This window comes from Poecilia formosa, unplaced genomic scaffold (assembly GCF_000485575.1).
Source record: "Poecilia formosa unplaced genomic scaffold, Poecilia_formosa-5.1.2 Scaffold132, whole genome shotgun sequence".
Classification (NCBI taxonomy): domain Eukaryota; kingdom Metazoa; phylum Chordata; class Actinopteri; order Cyprinodontiformes; family Poeciliidae; genus Poecilia; species Poecilia formosa.
This window is the reverse complement of record NW_006800071.1, coordinates 852,410-865,055: the sequence shown is the minus strand read 5'-3', so window position 1 is coordinate 865,055 and position 12,646 is coordinate 852,410. Positions and strand designations below refer to the sequence as shown.

General features: G+C 39.1%; 1 protein-coding gene across 2 annotated transcripts in view; it reads right to left on the bottom strand.

The window, feature by feature from the left end:
• Positions 1–276: 276 nt before the first annotated feature.
• hhip (hedgehog interacting protein) overlaps positions 277–12,646 on the bottom strand; it is a 38,037-nt gene continuing 25,667 nt past the window's right edge. For both annotated transcript variants that reach the window (XM_007561980.2, XM_016676355.1), the window contains exons 11-13: positions 12,148–12,229; positions 2,230–2,378; positions 277–1,659 (exon numbers count right to left, since the gene is read on the bottom strand). In XM_007561980.2, coding sequence (XP_007562042.1) covers positions 1,463–1,659; positions 2,230–2,378; positions 12,148–12,229 — 428 coding nt within the window. In that variant the 3' untranslated portion in view covers positions 277–1,462. The remainder of the gene's footprint in view (positions 1,660–2,229; positions 2,379–12,147; positions 12,230–12,646) is intronic.

Sequence of the window (12,646 nt, the reverse complement as noted above, 5' to 3'; positions counted from 1 at the left end):
GTTCTCCCCCAACTGTGGTGAGTTATTCTATGCAGGCACAGACATGCAATACATTTACACTGACAAAAAAAAAAAAAGAAAAAAAGAAAAATCCACACGTGTCTCTTTAAAAGCTGCAATATATATATATATATATATATATATATATATATATATATAAGTACAACATGACCTGACAAGCTTAGTGTAAAACTGCCTTCTAGAAACACCTTATTCTCCCATATATTATTACGATTAAAAAAATAAACTCTCTTCTACGAGAGTAATGCTAGATTCTTTTTTTGCGAAGCTAAGTAGTAAGCTCTATTGGAAATATACATCACTGTGTTGTTTCTTCCCTTTGTAGTTTAGAGTTTGGGTTTTAGTTTCAGTGTGTGACAATGAACTCAGTTTGTTGGTGGAAGCCTGTGATTTTTCTGGTTTGTTAACTTCAAGCCACTCTTAAAATTCATTTCAGGAAGTGAAAAGGAATACAGTGCATGAAAGCCAGATACGCATTCAGAATCCTGAAACTCGCTTGGTTCTTTGTGTTTTTGCTTCTTCTATTCAATTTAAAAATACTTTATTCACCTCAAAGGTAAACTAAATGTTGGAACTTGTTTAATCCTGGCATCTTCAAAGAGTCGTTGTGGATGGTGATGCTGTGGGCACTAGCAGTCAGTTTTGCAACAAATCTGAAGAGGCCTCTGACATGCTAACAGTTCAGATGATATTCCATAGTAACATGTCCTGGATGACACCATCAGTTGTTAGCTAGCACTGCTAATCCACCTCATTTGCTTTTGCTGCTCCTCTTCGTATCTTCTCTATGTTGATAATAGATGAATGGTGGAAAACAAAGTAGACAGACTGCAGATTGCTTTAGTTGTCATGACAACGTGCCCACTAACTAAAGATAACAACATAGGTGATACAACATGATCTTTACAAATGCAGGCTCAATGTGGCTTCTCTTCCTTCAATGTGTTGCATTTGAAGATGGATATATTTGCTTTTGATTGAGAATGAACTGGTTCTCGAGCTGAGCCAGGCTTTTTAATCCCTAACAAAGTCCTGAAACTGGTCTTAGTAAGCCCCTGAAAAAAAAAGAAGAGGAGCCAGAGTCTCGGTTTGGTGCGGTCCATTCCAGATAAGTTCCTGAAGCTGTGGAGGCAGCCGAGAGCGGGTGAAGAAATGTCTGCAGGCCTCTTCCAATGTGAACACGGCTTGGATGCCAGGCCCGGTGCTCAGAACAAATAGCTTATAGGCGAGAGGAGGGAGAGTTTCTTTCGGGTGAAAGTGGATCCAAAGCAGTCTGAAGAGATCCCGGGTGTATCTGTGGTGTTTCTGTGTGTGCGCTCGTTTGCACTCAGGTGAGGGAGATTACAAAGCCACGTTAATGACGCCTTGGTACGAGTCTGCTGGCGGTGATAGGTAGATCTGTGTCAATGTGGCGGCGGGGAGCAGGCCCCTCCGCGCGCCCCTATACGATGTAGGTGGTCAGGTCCAAGAGGTACGAGGTCATGTCGATGATGTGATCCAAGATGCCGTCTTTCTCCTGGTCGTTGGGCATCCCCCGCTCACTCTTCTCGCACTGAGCGCCAGAGTAGCCGCTCTTACACAGGCACTTGTTTGGCTCTATGCAGACTCCTCCATTGCGACAGGCTGGTTCACATTTAGCTACAGTGACAGAAAAGCACAAAATTAAGCCTTAAGCTAAATTAAAACTTCAACTAGTGCAGATGTCAGGAGGGGAAAAACAAATGTATTTTAGTCTCAACGGTAATAAGGCTGAATCAATTAATTGGATCATTTAAGTTAAAATGACCTTCACTGTCTATAAATACCTGTTAAGTTTCACCAGGTTCTAATTCTGGGGAAAAATCCTGTTAACATGCTTTTGTTATCCAATTATTAATCTGTTAATCCAAAAAATAATCAAGAGATCAGATGTAGAGCGTATTGATATTAGGTCAAATAGAAAAGGCTGAGCTTTTCACATGTTGATGCTCGAAGAATTGTTTTAGCTAAGGAGGCATCCTTGGCAAATGATCAAAAGAAATGCTATGTTATTGCCTTTTTTAAATAATAAAAATTTAATTCAACTGAATAATAGTAATTTAATTATTAGTATATTTGCATCTTTTAATGCATTTCTAATATTGTATAAAAAGGCTTAAAAGAAAAATCTGCAGAATGTGCCAGTTTATCTGATTAATAGATTAAGTTGCAGCCTTTAATAATACTAACCTATTCGGCAGAAGGGTCCCTCCCAGCCGGAGCTACAGCAGCACTTGCCAGTCGGAGTGCAATGTCCGTTTTTGCAGTTTCTGGAGCAAGCTGTCGTTAGTAGCTCTGGTGGCTCCACCGGGCGCTGACACTCCTTGGGGGAATGAGGCCTGCAGAGAAGAACAAGATCAAAGTCAGTATGATGAACCAGAAACTTAGCAGATATTATCACAGAAGATCTAAAACAATCTGCTAACTTCCAAACATTTTGCTAATAAGTGGACATATTTGGACACTTTGGGTTCACAACAGTCCTGTTTAGTCCGCTTTAATCCAACTCTACTTCATTTGCCCAGATGGTTATGATGTTCCACTTGTGAAAGTAAATCTTTTGGGCTTCACCTTGACAACAATTTTGAGTGCTATACTGCCAAGCAGGATATGTAAAAAGTAAATAAAATTAAAAATAAGAAAAAGATGGACAAAATATCAATTTTAAAGTTGAGCTATTTCACAAGAAAATGTAGGAATATTTCAGATTCTACACATGCAAAACTGGTGAAGAGATACTCTGGGATACCAGCAGCTGTGACTGTAGTTGGTTCTTCTAAGTACAGAGGTACAGAACACAAACGCACGCTGCACTTCACTGATTTCATTTCTTATAAATCCTAAAACCCATCTTCCTTATGTTGCGTCTATAAACATGAAATCCAAGTGCGAGTGAAAGAAAACTTCGGTCACATTTTAGTGCTGCACGTTGAAGGGTGAGGCTGAAAACAAGAAAGGAGTAAGTAACTATTTATTTGCTTTTTTAATTACATTTTATGAGGATTTTCCTTTTATTTGAGTCATGCGGCCATTGTTTTTTTTATAAGCCCCAGAAGGAACAGCTATAAACTTTCTAAATGTTAAGAGCTTATAAATCAGTGTGAAGGACTAGGATAACAACAATAACATGTAGGGCAGCAGCCAATGAAGAACTACAGAGTCTTTCAAAACTATTCATATCTCTTGAAGTCTCACAATTTGGCAGAATAAATACACACACTCAGTACATTTCATTTGGAGGTTTTTGACGGGCAAACACAATGTAGTGCACAATTGGAAAGTGGAGGGAAAATGATGACCGCTTTTCACAATTTTCACAAATAAAAGTCTGCCGTGAATTTACCACACCAGAATGAGTCAGATTTGACTGCCACATAATATCCATCACACTTTATTTATTCTTTGATTCTAATGTAGCTCTGGGCGTATGGTTTGAGTCATGACTTGGTGTAAGTTTACCCTTCTACAGAACAAGTTTTTATAGTCTCTAAAATGTTTTCCTCTAGGACTAAACTGCATTGAGTTCTATTTATGTTCCCCTCCCCACAGAATAATGTTGCCACCACCATGGATCTCCTTAGATATTGTGTTTTCAGGGGATGAATAATGTTAGGCTGCCGTCACACTGTTTCCTATCTTGCCATGTGTGCTGGCTATTGAGAGATGTGTGGTTTGCAGAAAGATCTGAACTTGACAAAATGAAGGACATTTTGTGGAAATATGCGTGGCACTTTTGATGCACACCTTTTCTGAATAGTGCATGTGTGATGGGATCAATGATGTGGAATTCAGTGTCTCACTGCATCAGGATGCAGTATGTTACTTTTGGGCTTAATGAAGTCTGAGGACTCCAAAGCACTTTACACTATAATCAGTCATTAACTAATTCATTCACACACTCATGGTGGCAGGAAGAAGCGGTTGATATGGCTTAAAAATAAAATCTACGATTGTTTTATACAGAATCTAATTTCTGATTATGGATTTTTTCTTCTCACTGTCGTTTCTTATAAAGAATTAGTAATGACAGAGCATATTTTTTCAGAACTTGCTCTTACTTAAATCATCCCATCTGAAGTTAACCTGAATTCAAAATGCAAATGCATACAAGCTGGAAAACAAGATGGAGGCCTCTGGGTAGACCGACATCCGTCTGAGTTACAGAAACCCAAAAGTTTATTGGTGGAACAAAATCCCAGTTTTCCAAAAATTAAATATTCAAAAACAGAAAATTAAATTAATTGATCAAACTGATTTAAAGACCAGCTCTGATGGTAAGCCACACTACAGCCACAGCTACCATGGACTGACAGAACCACCAACAGCAGGTAAAACAAATGTCTTGTCCACGGAAACGATGGCAAAGTGACTGACATGGGGGTTCAACCCAACAACCCACTGGTTGCATGACAAACCTATACCTCTGGTGCCATATATCTATGTGCATTTGAGCTCACCTGAGCTGTCAACCTCTGCAGCTATGCATGTCTTGGCTACTTCTATTTCTGTTAAATGTCCAGCCTACCAGTTTAGGTAGAGATGTTGGGTCATCTCCTGGTATGTTTCCAACTTAGCCAGACTCATACATTCTTCTTCTTCAACTCCCATTTAAACTTTTCCACAACCTTTCCCCTGACCTTTCCGTTGTGTTCCTTGGTCTTTATGATGCTGTTTGTTCAGTAATCTTCTCTAACAAACCTCTGAAGCCTTTACACAACTGAATGTATGCCGAGATTTACACTTCTTGCACTGAATTTGACCTAAAACTCAAGGTAAAGGGAGGCTGAACACAAATGCAAAACACACTTTCAAAATTTTTATTTGTAAAACTATAAATTGAAACCTTTCACTTTTACATAATACTACTTTGAGCAAATCTGTCACATAAAATCCCAGTGAAATACAATGAAGTTTGTGGCTATAATGAGGCAGAAAATGACTGCTTGTGCAGAGCACCGTAACAATCGTTGTACATTCTGTCTTTTTGTGGTTCCCCCTCTTATATTTCTCCAATCTGAGGAGCAAAACAATTCATATGGCTAAGACAAGGCCACTTCTAGGATATAAACATGACTTGGAAAATTCACACAGACACAAACACAAACATCTCCACACCATATGTGTCAAGTTTGAGAACCAAAGAGACACACTGCGACCGTTCCGTATTAAGACAAACATCCAGACACGCACATCGGCAAATGGGCTGAAACTGAATCTTTTCACATCACGCTCCATGAGTCTGGAAATAATACAGAGTGCGTAATCAAGTTCAAATGTGAAGTGTCTGTTGTACACTGGGCCACACACAAACACACAGACACATGTGTGTTTGTACACACACATGTACAAACACATGAGTGTGTCTGTTTGTGGGGGAGAGAGAAAGAAATATTGTTGCGTTAACATTTCTGTTGTGCTGAGGGACAAAACACTGGACAACCCAACACACAGTAACACAAGCGGGGTAACTGGACTCTGGTCGACTCAGTCTGGTATGAGAGGCAACGAGCATGAGAGGTGAAGTCAGTGTGTGTGATGTTTAGGCCATTAGAGAACGAGCCTCATCAATCATGGTCTAAGAGCAAATGGTCATTCAGCAGCAGAGGCCAAAACTAGATGCAGTTCAGGACCAGTGTTGAAAATGTCTGCCTTTTGAGCCAAAGTTTTTTATGAATATAACTTTGACCTGTGGCTGATATCCTTCACCTGACAAAAAGACGGCTTAAGTGTTTTGTGTGGCCTTGTTTAAGTTTTATAAAATAAAAAACATAAAATAACATTTTATTTTGCTCTCGTGCTCAATACATTGTGATGAAATCCATATTTATCAGAATATTGTTCAGAATATTCTTGTGCTGCAATTCTGACAAACATGGTGTATTTTTAAATAAAGACTTAATTATTTGACTGAAATGATGCCAAGATCAACAGTAGTAGACTTCATTGCTGGTTTATCCACTGATAAACAGGCAGTGATTGATTTCCTCTTTTTTTCTGTGGACCTTCCACCATGACAGGTGTTTTAATGGCATCTTTACCACTTTATAAACTGACCTGCATTTAGTCATAGTCACAATCCTGAATTTTTTTTAATCACCTCAGTTGTGGTCACTGCTACCAGAAAAGTTAGTTGCATTAACCCTGAAGCACTAATCATAAGCATTAGCTATTGCTAAAGCGCTACACCAGCATTATACTTAGCAGAAGCTAATGCTAAAGCGCTAACTGCTATTCAAACTACAGTGATTGGGCACAAAATTAATTTTTGACATTACAATTTATATGTTCTATTATATTGTATTTATTTTTTCTAAATGGTCCCTGTCTTATTTTGTTCATGTATGTTTCATGTTTGGGAAAGAAAGACAAAGTGAGGAGAGGAAGTGGAAGTGCTGTGTAAATAGTCTTCACCACTTCAAAATAAAAGCATAAATATCAACGTCTAACCACTTGGAGAGTTCTTAAGTCTATAACCAAAACTTAAACACAGATGTTGAACTTTATTCAACAGAAAGTTTACAAATCAGCCAAGAAAATTTGCACGTTAGAATTTGTCCTGAAGAATGAACTGTGTTAAACGTTTTCAAAGTAAGCAAACGTACTAAATGAAAAATCTGCGCCACCATTACTGCATTAGCGAAGTGTGCCCATCACTGGGCCTGGGACCTGCTGTCTTAAAAGTCTGAGGAATTGGTTTGGGAATTTTTACACTCTTCAATCACATATCACTCCACATTTTCTCACCTATCTCCAAGGTTGCAGTCAGTTAAAAGAGATGATTTACCTTGATAAAATATATATTTTGATATTTCTGTTCACCTCCCTGCTTAAAAGACACCCACCAAATGCTCTGATAAACACATTGACTGATAGCAGTGACAATAAAGTGGCTGTTCATGTGCTGTAATGGCTTTTAATTTCACGATTGAAGGTGGGGATGGAGGGGGGTCTGATTCCCATGCTCCCATCAGCACCCAACTGCAGATTCCATGCCTGTTGGCTTTTGTTGCTGCAGGCTGCATGTAGTTAAAAAAAGAGCAAAAAAGGAAGAAAACAGAAAGAGAAGGAAAAAGAGAAAGAGTAAGAGTCCCTGGAGAGTTGGGGGGTCTGTAGCGAACACTGTTAATAGCAGGCAGGGGTCAGCAGCACTGCTAAACAGCCTGTACGGCTGCCAGGGAGGCTGTGAAAACAGCACCTGCTGGTAGCGCCACTTGACAAAGGCAGCTGGGTCAACAGCCACTGTGGGAATTTATCAACTCTGGAAGGGGTGGTGCATGTGTGATAGTGAGAGAGTAAAAAAGGAAACACTGCGCTCATGCTGGTCAGATAAATTCACAGAAAGAGATACAAATAACTCAACTTCAATGGTTGCATTTACATGACAATATAATATATATTATAGGATAATGTTCAGGATTGGAAACAGCTGTTTACACAACATATGAGAGAGAAAAAATCACACATACATTTGTGTCGTTTCAGACGTTTGTTAAATATTCTTTTAAAAATTTGTTTCAGATTTGATTTTTATTGAAGCCGGGGCATATTTAGCTTGTTAGCTTGTGAGCCCTGTTTGATTGACATGAGGTATATGTGAGAAAAGCGCTATGGAGTGGTGTACATTGTGCACCTTAACAATGGCTTAATCAAACGGCCCAGTGTGGTCTCCTTTGCTGTTTTGTCATCTGACTCCATTGTTTGCAGGCTCCTTTTGTAGCTTCATTCCTTGTTTTCTCCTTGTGCGAGAAATTTACTGTGCATTGTAGAATCTGGGGCTATTCAGTGGGGCTGGCATGCAGCTTTGTGAAGGAAAGGACCACAGCAGAGATGTAGGAAGATTTAAGAGGGACAGGGAAATAGAGAAAAGGCTTTTTTTTTTCCTGCAGGGTGCTGGGAGCAAACGCAACGCACGCTCACAAAGACTCACAGATGTGCGAGTAGCCACCACCCACACAGTTTGCATCCATACACACAACCCACAGAGAAGCACCCCATGTCCGCTTTCTGAACACATTAGAGATTTGTAACTTCCAGAGCTAACACAGTTCATAAACGGGGAGCCTATATGAAGAAAATTAGCGAACCTCCAGTTGAGAAAGTCTTGAATATGTGAAATATACTTCCTGGTCATGCTCTCTCTTGTTCTTTGTGGCGAAGGGTCGCACTGATCAGAAAGGGAAATAGCATTTTACACTAGAAAGCATCACCAGGGTTAGCTCTTTTTACTTACAATGGCTGTATGAAAATACATCGTGTTTTTCTCACTGCCTGACATTAAATCAGACTGAACCGTAGCTGTTTAAGGCCAGTTAGGGCTCAAATTATTTACATTTGCTAAAATATTGAGAGAATGCTTTATTACTTAGTTCAAATTCAGAAGCTTACAGCATATTCATTAGATTACTATGCCATCAAACTATTTGGGAAAGCATAATTATGATACCATGTCCTGGAGGTCTTCAGATAGACATCTCAATTAACTGGAGGCACACCTATGGATGCAACTTAACCTTATAGTGCTTTGTGTGTGACACCGTTGGGAAATCAAAGGAAATCAGGAAAGAAATCAGATAGAGAATTAAGTAGCTCAACAAATCTGGTTTGTCTTTGGGCATTGATCTTAATTAAAAAATCATGCTTAGCTAGAAAGGTGTGTGTGCAAGGAAAGCAGCCCGAAGGCCTAAGCTACAATAGGTTTGTCAAGCAAAAAGAGCCAAAATTCCACTAAATACCAAATAATTGTCCGTCCATTCCATCAGTCCACTACAGTTTGAAAATGTATGTAAAGTTTACAATTTAACAAAAAAAATTGAAAGTGAAGAAAAGAATTTTATATTTAGCAAATATAAATAACTGTGTTAATTTTAACAGAATTAAAGCAGGAAATAATATATGTCATTTGATTTGAAGTTAGACTACTGTAAATAACTTGTTTTAACTGGAATGTATGCATGGAGAATATATCTGCTGCTGGTCAATACTTTATGTTGGGAGCACAGGCGGGATCACAGTGTCAGATAAATCCCTACAAAACAAGGATTTTAAAATGTATTCTTAAAGTGTGTAAATAAGTGGTTAGACAAGAGACGAGTCTCAATGAAACTCAGGTTAACGAGTCTCAGTCTCGTTAACCTGCTGCTTTGCCCACCTGCTGTGAGCTACATTACTATATGTAAAGCACTTTCTATTACCTTGTTGTTGAATGTTGCGGCACAACACACATGCATTGATGCCCATTCTAAAGCTGTGGCAATAATTATAGTGGTTATATAAAGACTATATCTTCTGAAATCTTTTCATCCCACTGCTCTGCCACAAATAAGCCCCCTCCAACATTTTTTTTTTTCTTCCTCTCAAATCAGTCATACCGCACACATTCAGAGTGTTTCAAAATGCATGGTGGCCTATTTATTATTGGAGGGGTACTCCAACTGACAAACAAATACCTAGGAATGAAGTCATCTGGCCAGGACATGTTTACACAAACACTGCTGAGCGATTTTATGGCTGATGTTTTCTTGTAAGCCTTTACCGCTCCCCCTAACAGTTCCACCATTTTCCCCCGCTTCTCTATGTTCCCAAACATAAAGTTGATGAGAACGCTGACCAAGATGCTGTACCGAACCACAAAACCCACTACACCCCAAAGCAGAGCTCGGTTTGAACAAGCTTTAGGGTCTGGATGAGAAAAGACCACCAGACTTGATAACGTGCTGAGGTCAGACACGTTAGCTGCTTCGGTCCTCGTCAGCCCCTCTCCTTTCTCTTTGTAACAAGATCCTAATAACGAAGCCGGTGTGTATTAGGAGTCGGGCCTCCAGCACCACAGGGTCCAGTCAGACTAAACACCTCCAGTTGATGGTGGAAAGAACTGTTCTGTGGGAGAAACGCGTTCGGCAGCCACTCCAGAAAACATAAATACAAAGCAAGCCACGAGGGCCCCTCTGAAACATCTGCGGTTTCATTAATTGCGTGGATGCCTGGGTGGCACTGTCGTCACTCAGGAATAATCAGCTGCAAATATGTTTCTATTATGAATCCGACGCATACAAATTCTCCTTCTGAGAGTCTGCTTTGCTTATTTGATCTGTCTGATTCAATCAAGCGTGACAAACCTTTAAGCAATAAAACAGATCAGGGATTTTCTCTCTACATTCCACTTGATGACTTCGTGACTTGAGTGGTTAGTCTCAGTCCTACGAGAACGTTCTCATCCATCTTGAGCAGAATGCTGATGATAAGATAGGTGGAAACATCAGCTGCGGTTTGGCTGGGCGCATAAAACAAAATTGGTTTGAAAAACAAAGTCTCTTTATGTCTGAACTGTTTTCTTTCTTGTGACTTTTTGCTTGCTCCTCCCGTACTGTGTGGGATATATTTTTTTCCTCCATTTGGGAGACAAATGTTTTTCACATGGGTTTTATAGAGCCCTTATTTTCAAAATGATTTTTAATACTTGAATGCATGTGGAACAGATTATGACCTACTGACACGCACATTTATAAATGATAAAGTTGCTTTCATACGCACTCCCTGCACATTTTCCTGCACATTAGTTGCGGAGCATCAAATATTTGAGTATTAGACTGCACACAGAGAGATTGGGTTTCACTCTGGAAAATCGATGTGTGTGTGCTGAAGCTTTGTGACATGTGCGTCAACTTTTTCCCCAAATGTGCTTATTAAAATAGTTGAGAGCAGGTGAACTTTTCAGTAAAACACCACCAACAGAGTCATACAAGTTAATCAGTTTAGCTACTAGCAGTTCCTTCCTTACAATAACAGTTTTGAAATATTATCCACCAGTTTCTGCTCAACTCTTTTTTGAAAAGGTGCTCGGGTGACGACCTGTTGAAAAGCGTTATTACTTGACATGATGTTTAGGCTGTTCTGGAACTATTTCTGGTTTTCTTTGAGGTTTAGCGTGAGGAGTAGTATCGCTCATGAAAAAGAAAAGAAAATGTGGAGCAGGTTTCTTGATACAGGTAGTCATTTAAAAAAAAAAAATACCCCTAACTTAAGAGTTAAATACAACTCTGACTAACTGCATTACAGTAAATACGTTTAAATGACGCATGTAGACACAAAATGACAGGAATTGTAGTTGGGAAAGGAGTTGCTCAGTATTTATTTTGCAGATTACTGATCTGATAGCTTAATTATTCTGCTCTTTGGACCAACAATTGGTGCATTTCCAATCATTACTCTGCAATATATAATATAGGGGTCTAATGCTAAACAAAAATCTATGTTTGATATGCTTTTGGTTCATTCTGATGAAGAAAAACCAATAATTAATAAAGAACAAGTTAGTGAAGCCACTTACAGGATGGATGATTACACAAAAATGAAACCACTTGAAAATTATGAAAAATAAATGTGGAGACATTTGAGAATTCAAAAATGTTTTTAAATGACAAATGAGTTTTTAAAAAATATATATTTAGACAATATAGTGTACCAGAAGTACTTTAATGCACCAGAAAATCACAGCTGTTGTGAGTCATCACTCCACAATACCAGGGTGTTATTATGCTGTGCAGTGTTTTGGACTGGTTGAAAGCTGCAGGCAGCTGGATTTTGACGTTAGGTGATTTTTAATCTAGTACCAATAATTTTTATGCTCCCAAACAGCAGAGTTCAGTGATAGCTGGGAGTCCTCTGTGTTTTGTTTTGGAGTTGTGCTACAGAACATTCTTAGTTCCACGCACGCACACACACACACACACACACACACACACACACGATTCATGTGTTTGGTTTAAAACAACACTGGATTTGTTTGGTGCATGTGAGTACCAAACTGACAAAGATGTACTGGATGTGTTCGATACAAATATGAGTGTCACTTCACCCCTGAAGTAGAGAAGGGCAAGAGCTAAATGAGTAGAAAAAAAGAGACATATTTGCGTTGCAATCTGATACACTAGGATCAATGCTTTCATTTGTGTAAGTTGGAACCATGAGGGATACATCATAAAGACAGAACAGCATGAAATTACGAGTGAAGGACTAGTTGGTCCTTCTGGACAAACAAGAATCACTTACTCGCTGAGCAAAGACTCAATTAAATAGAACAAAAAGTACAAAAGAATTTGCTGAGTGTACCTTTTCGGGTCTACCAACTTGTAGAGTTTCCCGCTGTGTGACTGTGCCATGCTTTTACTGCTCGCTAGAATGTAGACTTCACCTGCAAAAGTGAAACAGTCACAGCAAATTCCTGTTAATATTTTATCGTTGGATTACATAAGTCTATTCGTAGCATGCATGCAGGCATAAGCAATTTATAAAAAGAGATAACATGTGACAAGACAGGCAGACAAGAGGATGAAAGGGAAGGACAGATGAAGAAAATAAATGTAGCTAAAGCTTCCACAATGCTCCACACTAACCAAGGCACTTTAAGAAAAAGTTTAATGGGACAATTGGGTACTCATGACTGGGAAACAGGCGGATAATTTAATGAGGAACAAGCCTGCAAGAAAATTCCATACGGGGATAAATTGTAAACATGTGTCTGTGAGGCCCCTTCGTTGGGACATATAATTCTAGCATTGCTGGCAAAGCATGAGCCAATGCAGGAATCTATAAAAAGCTCATCAAATAA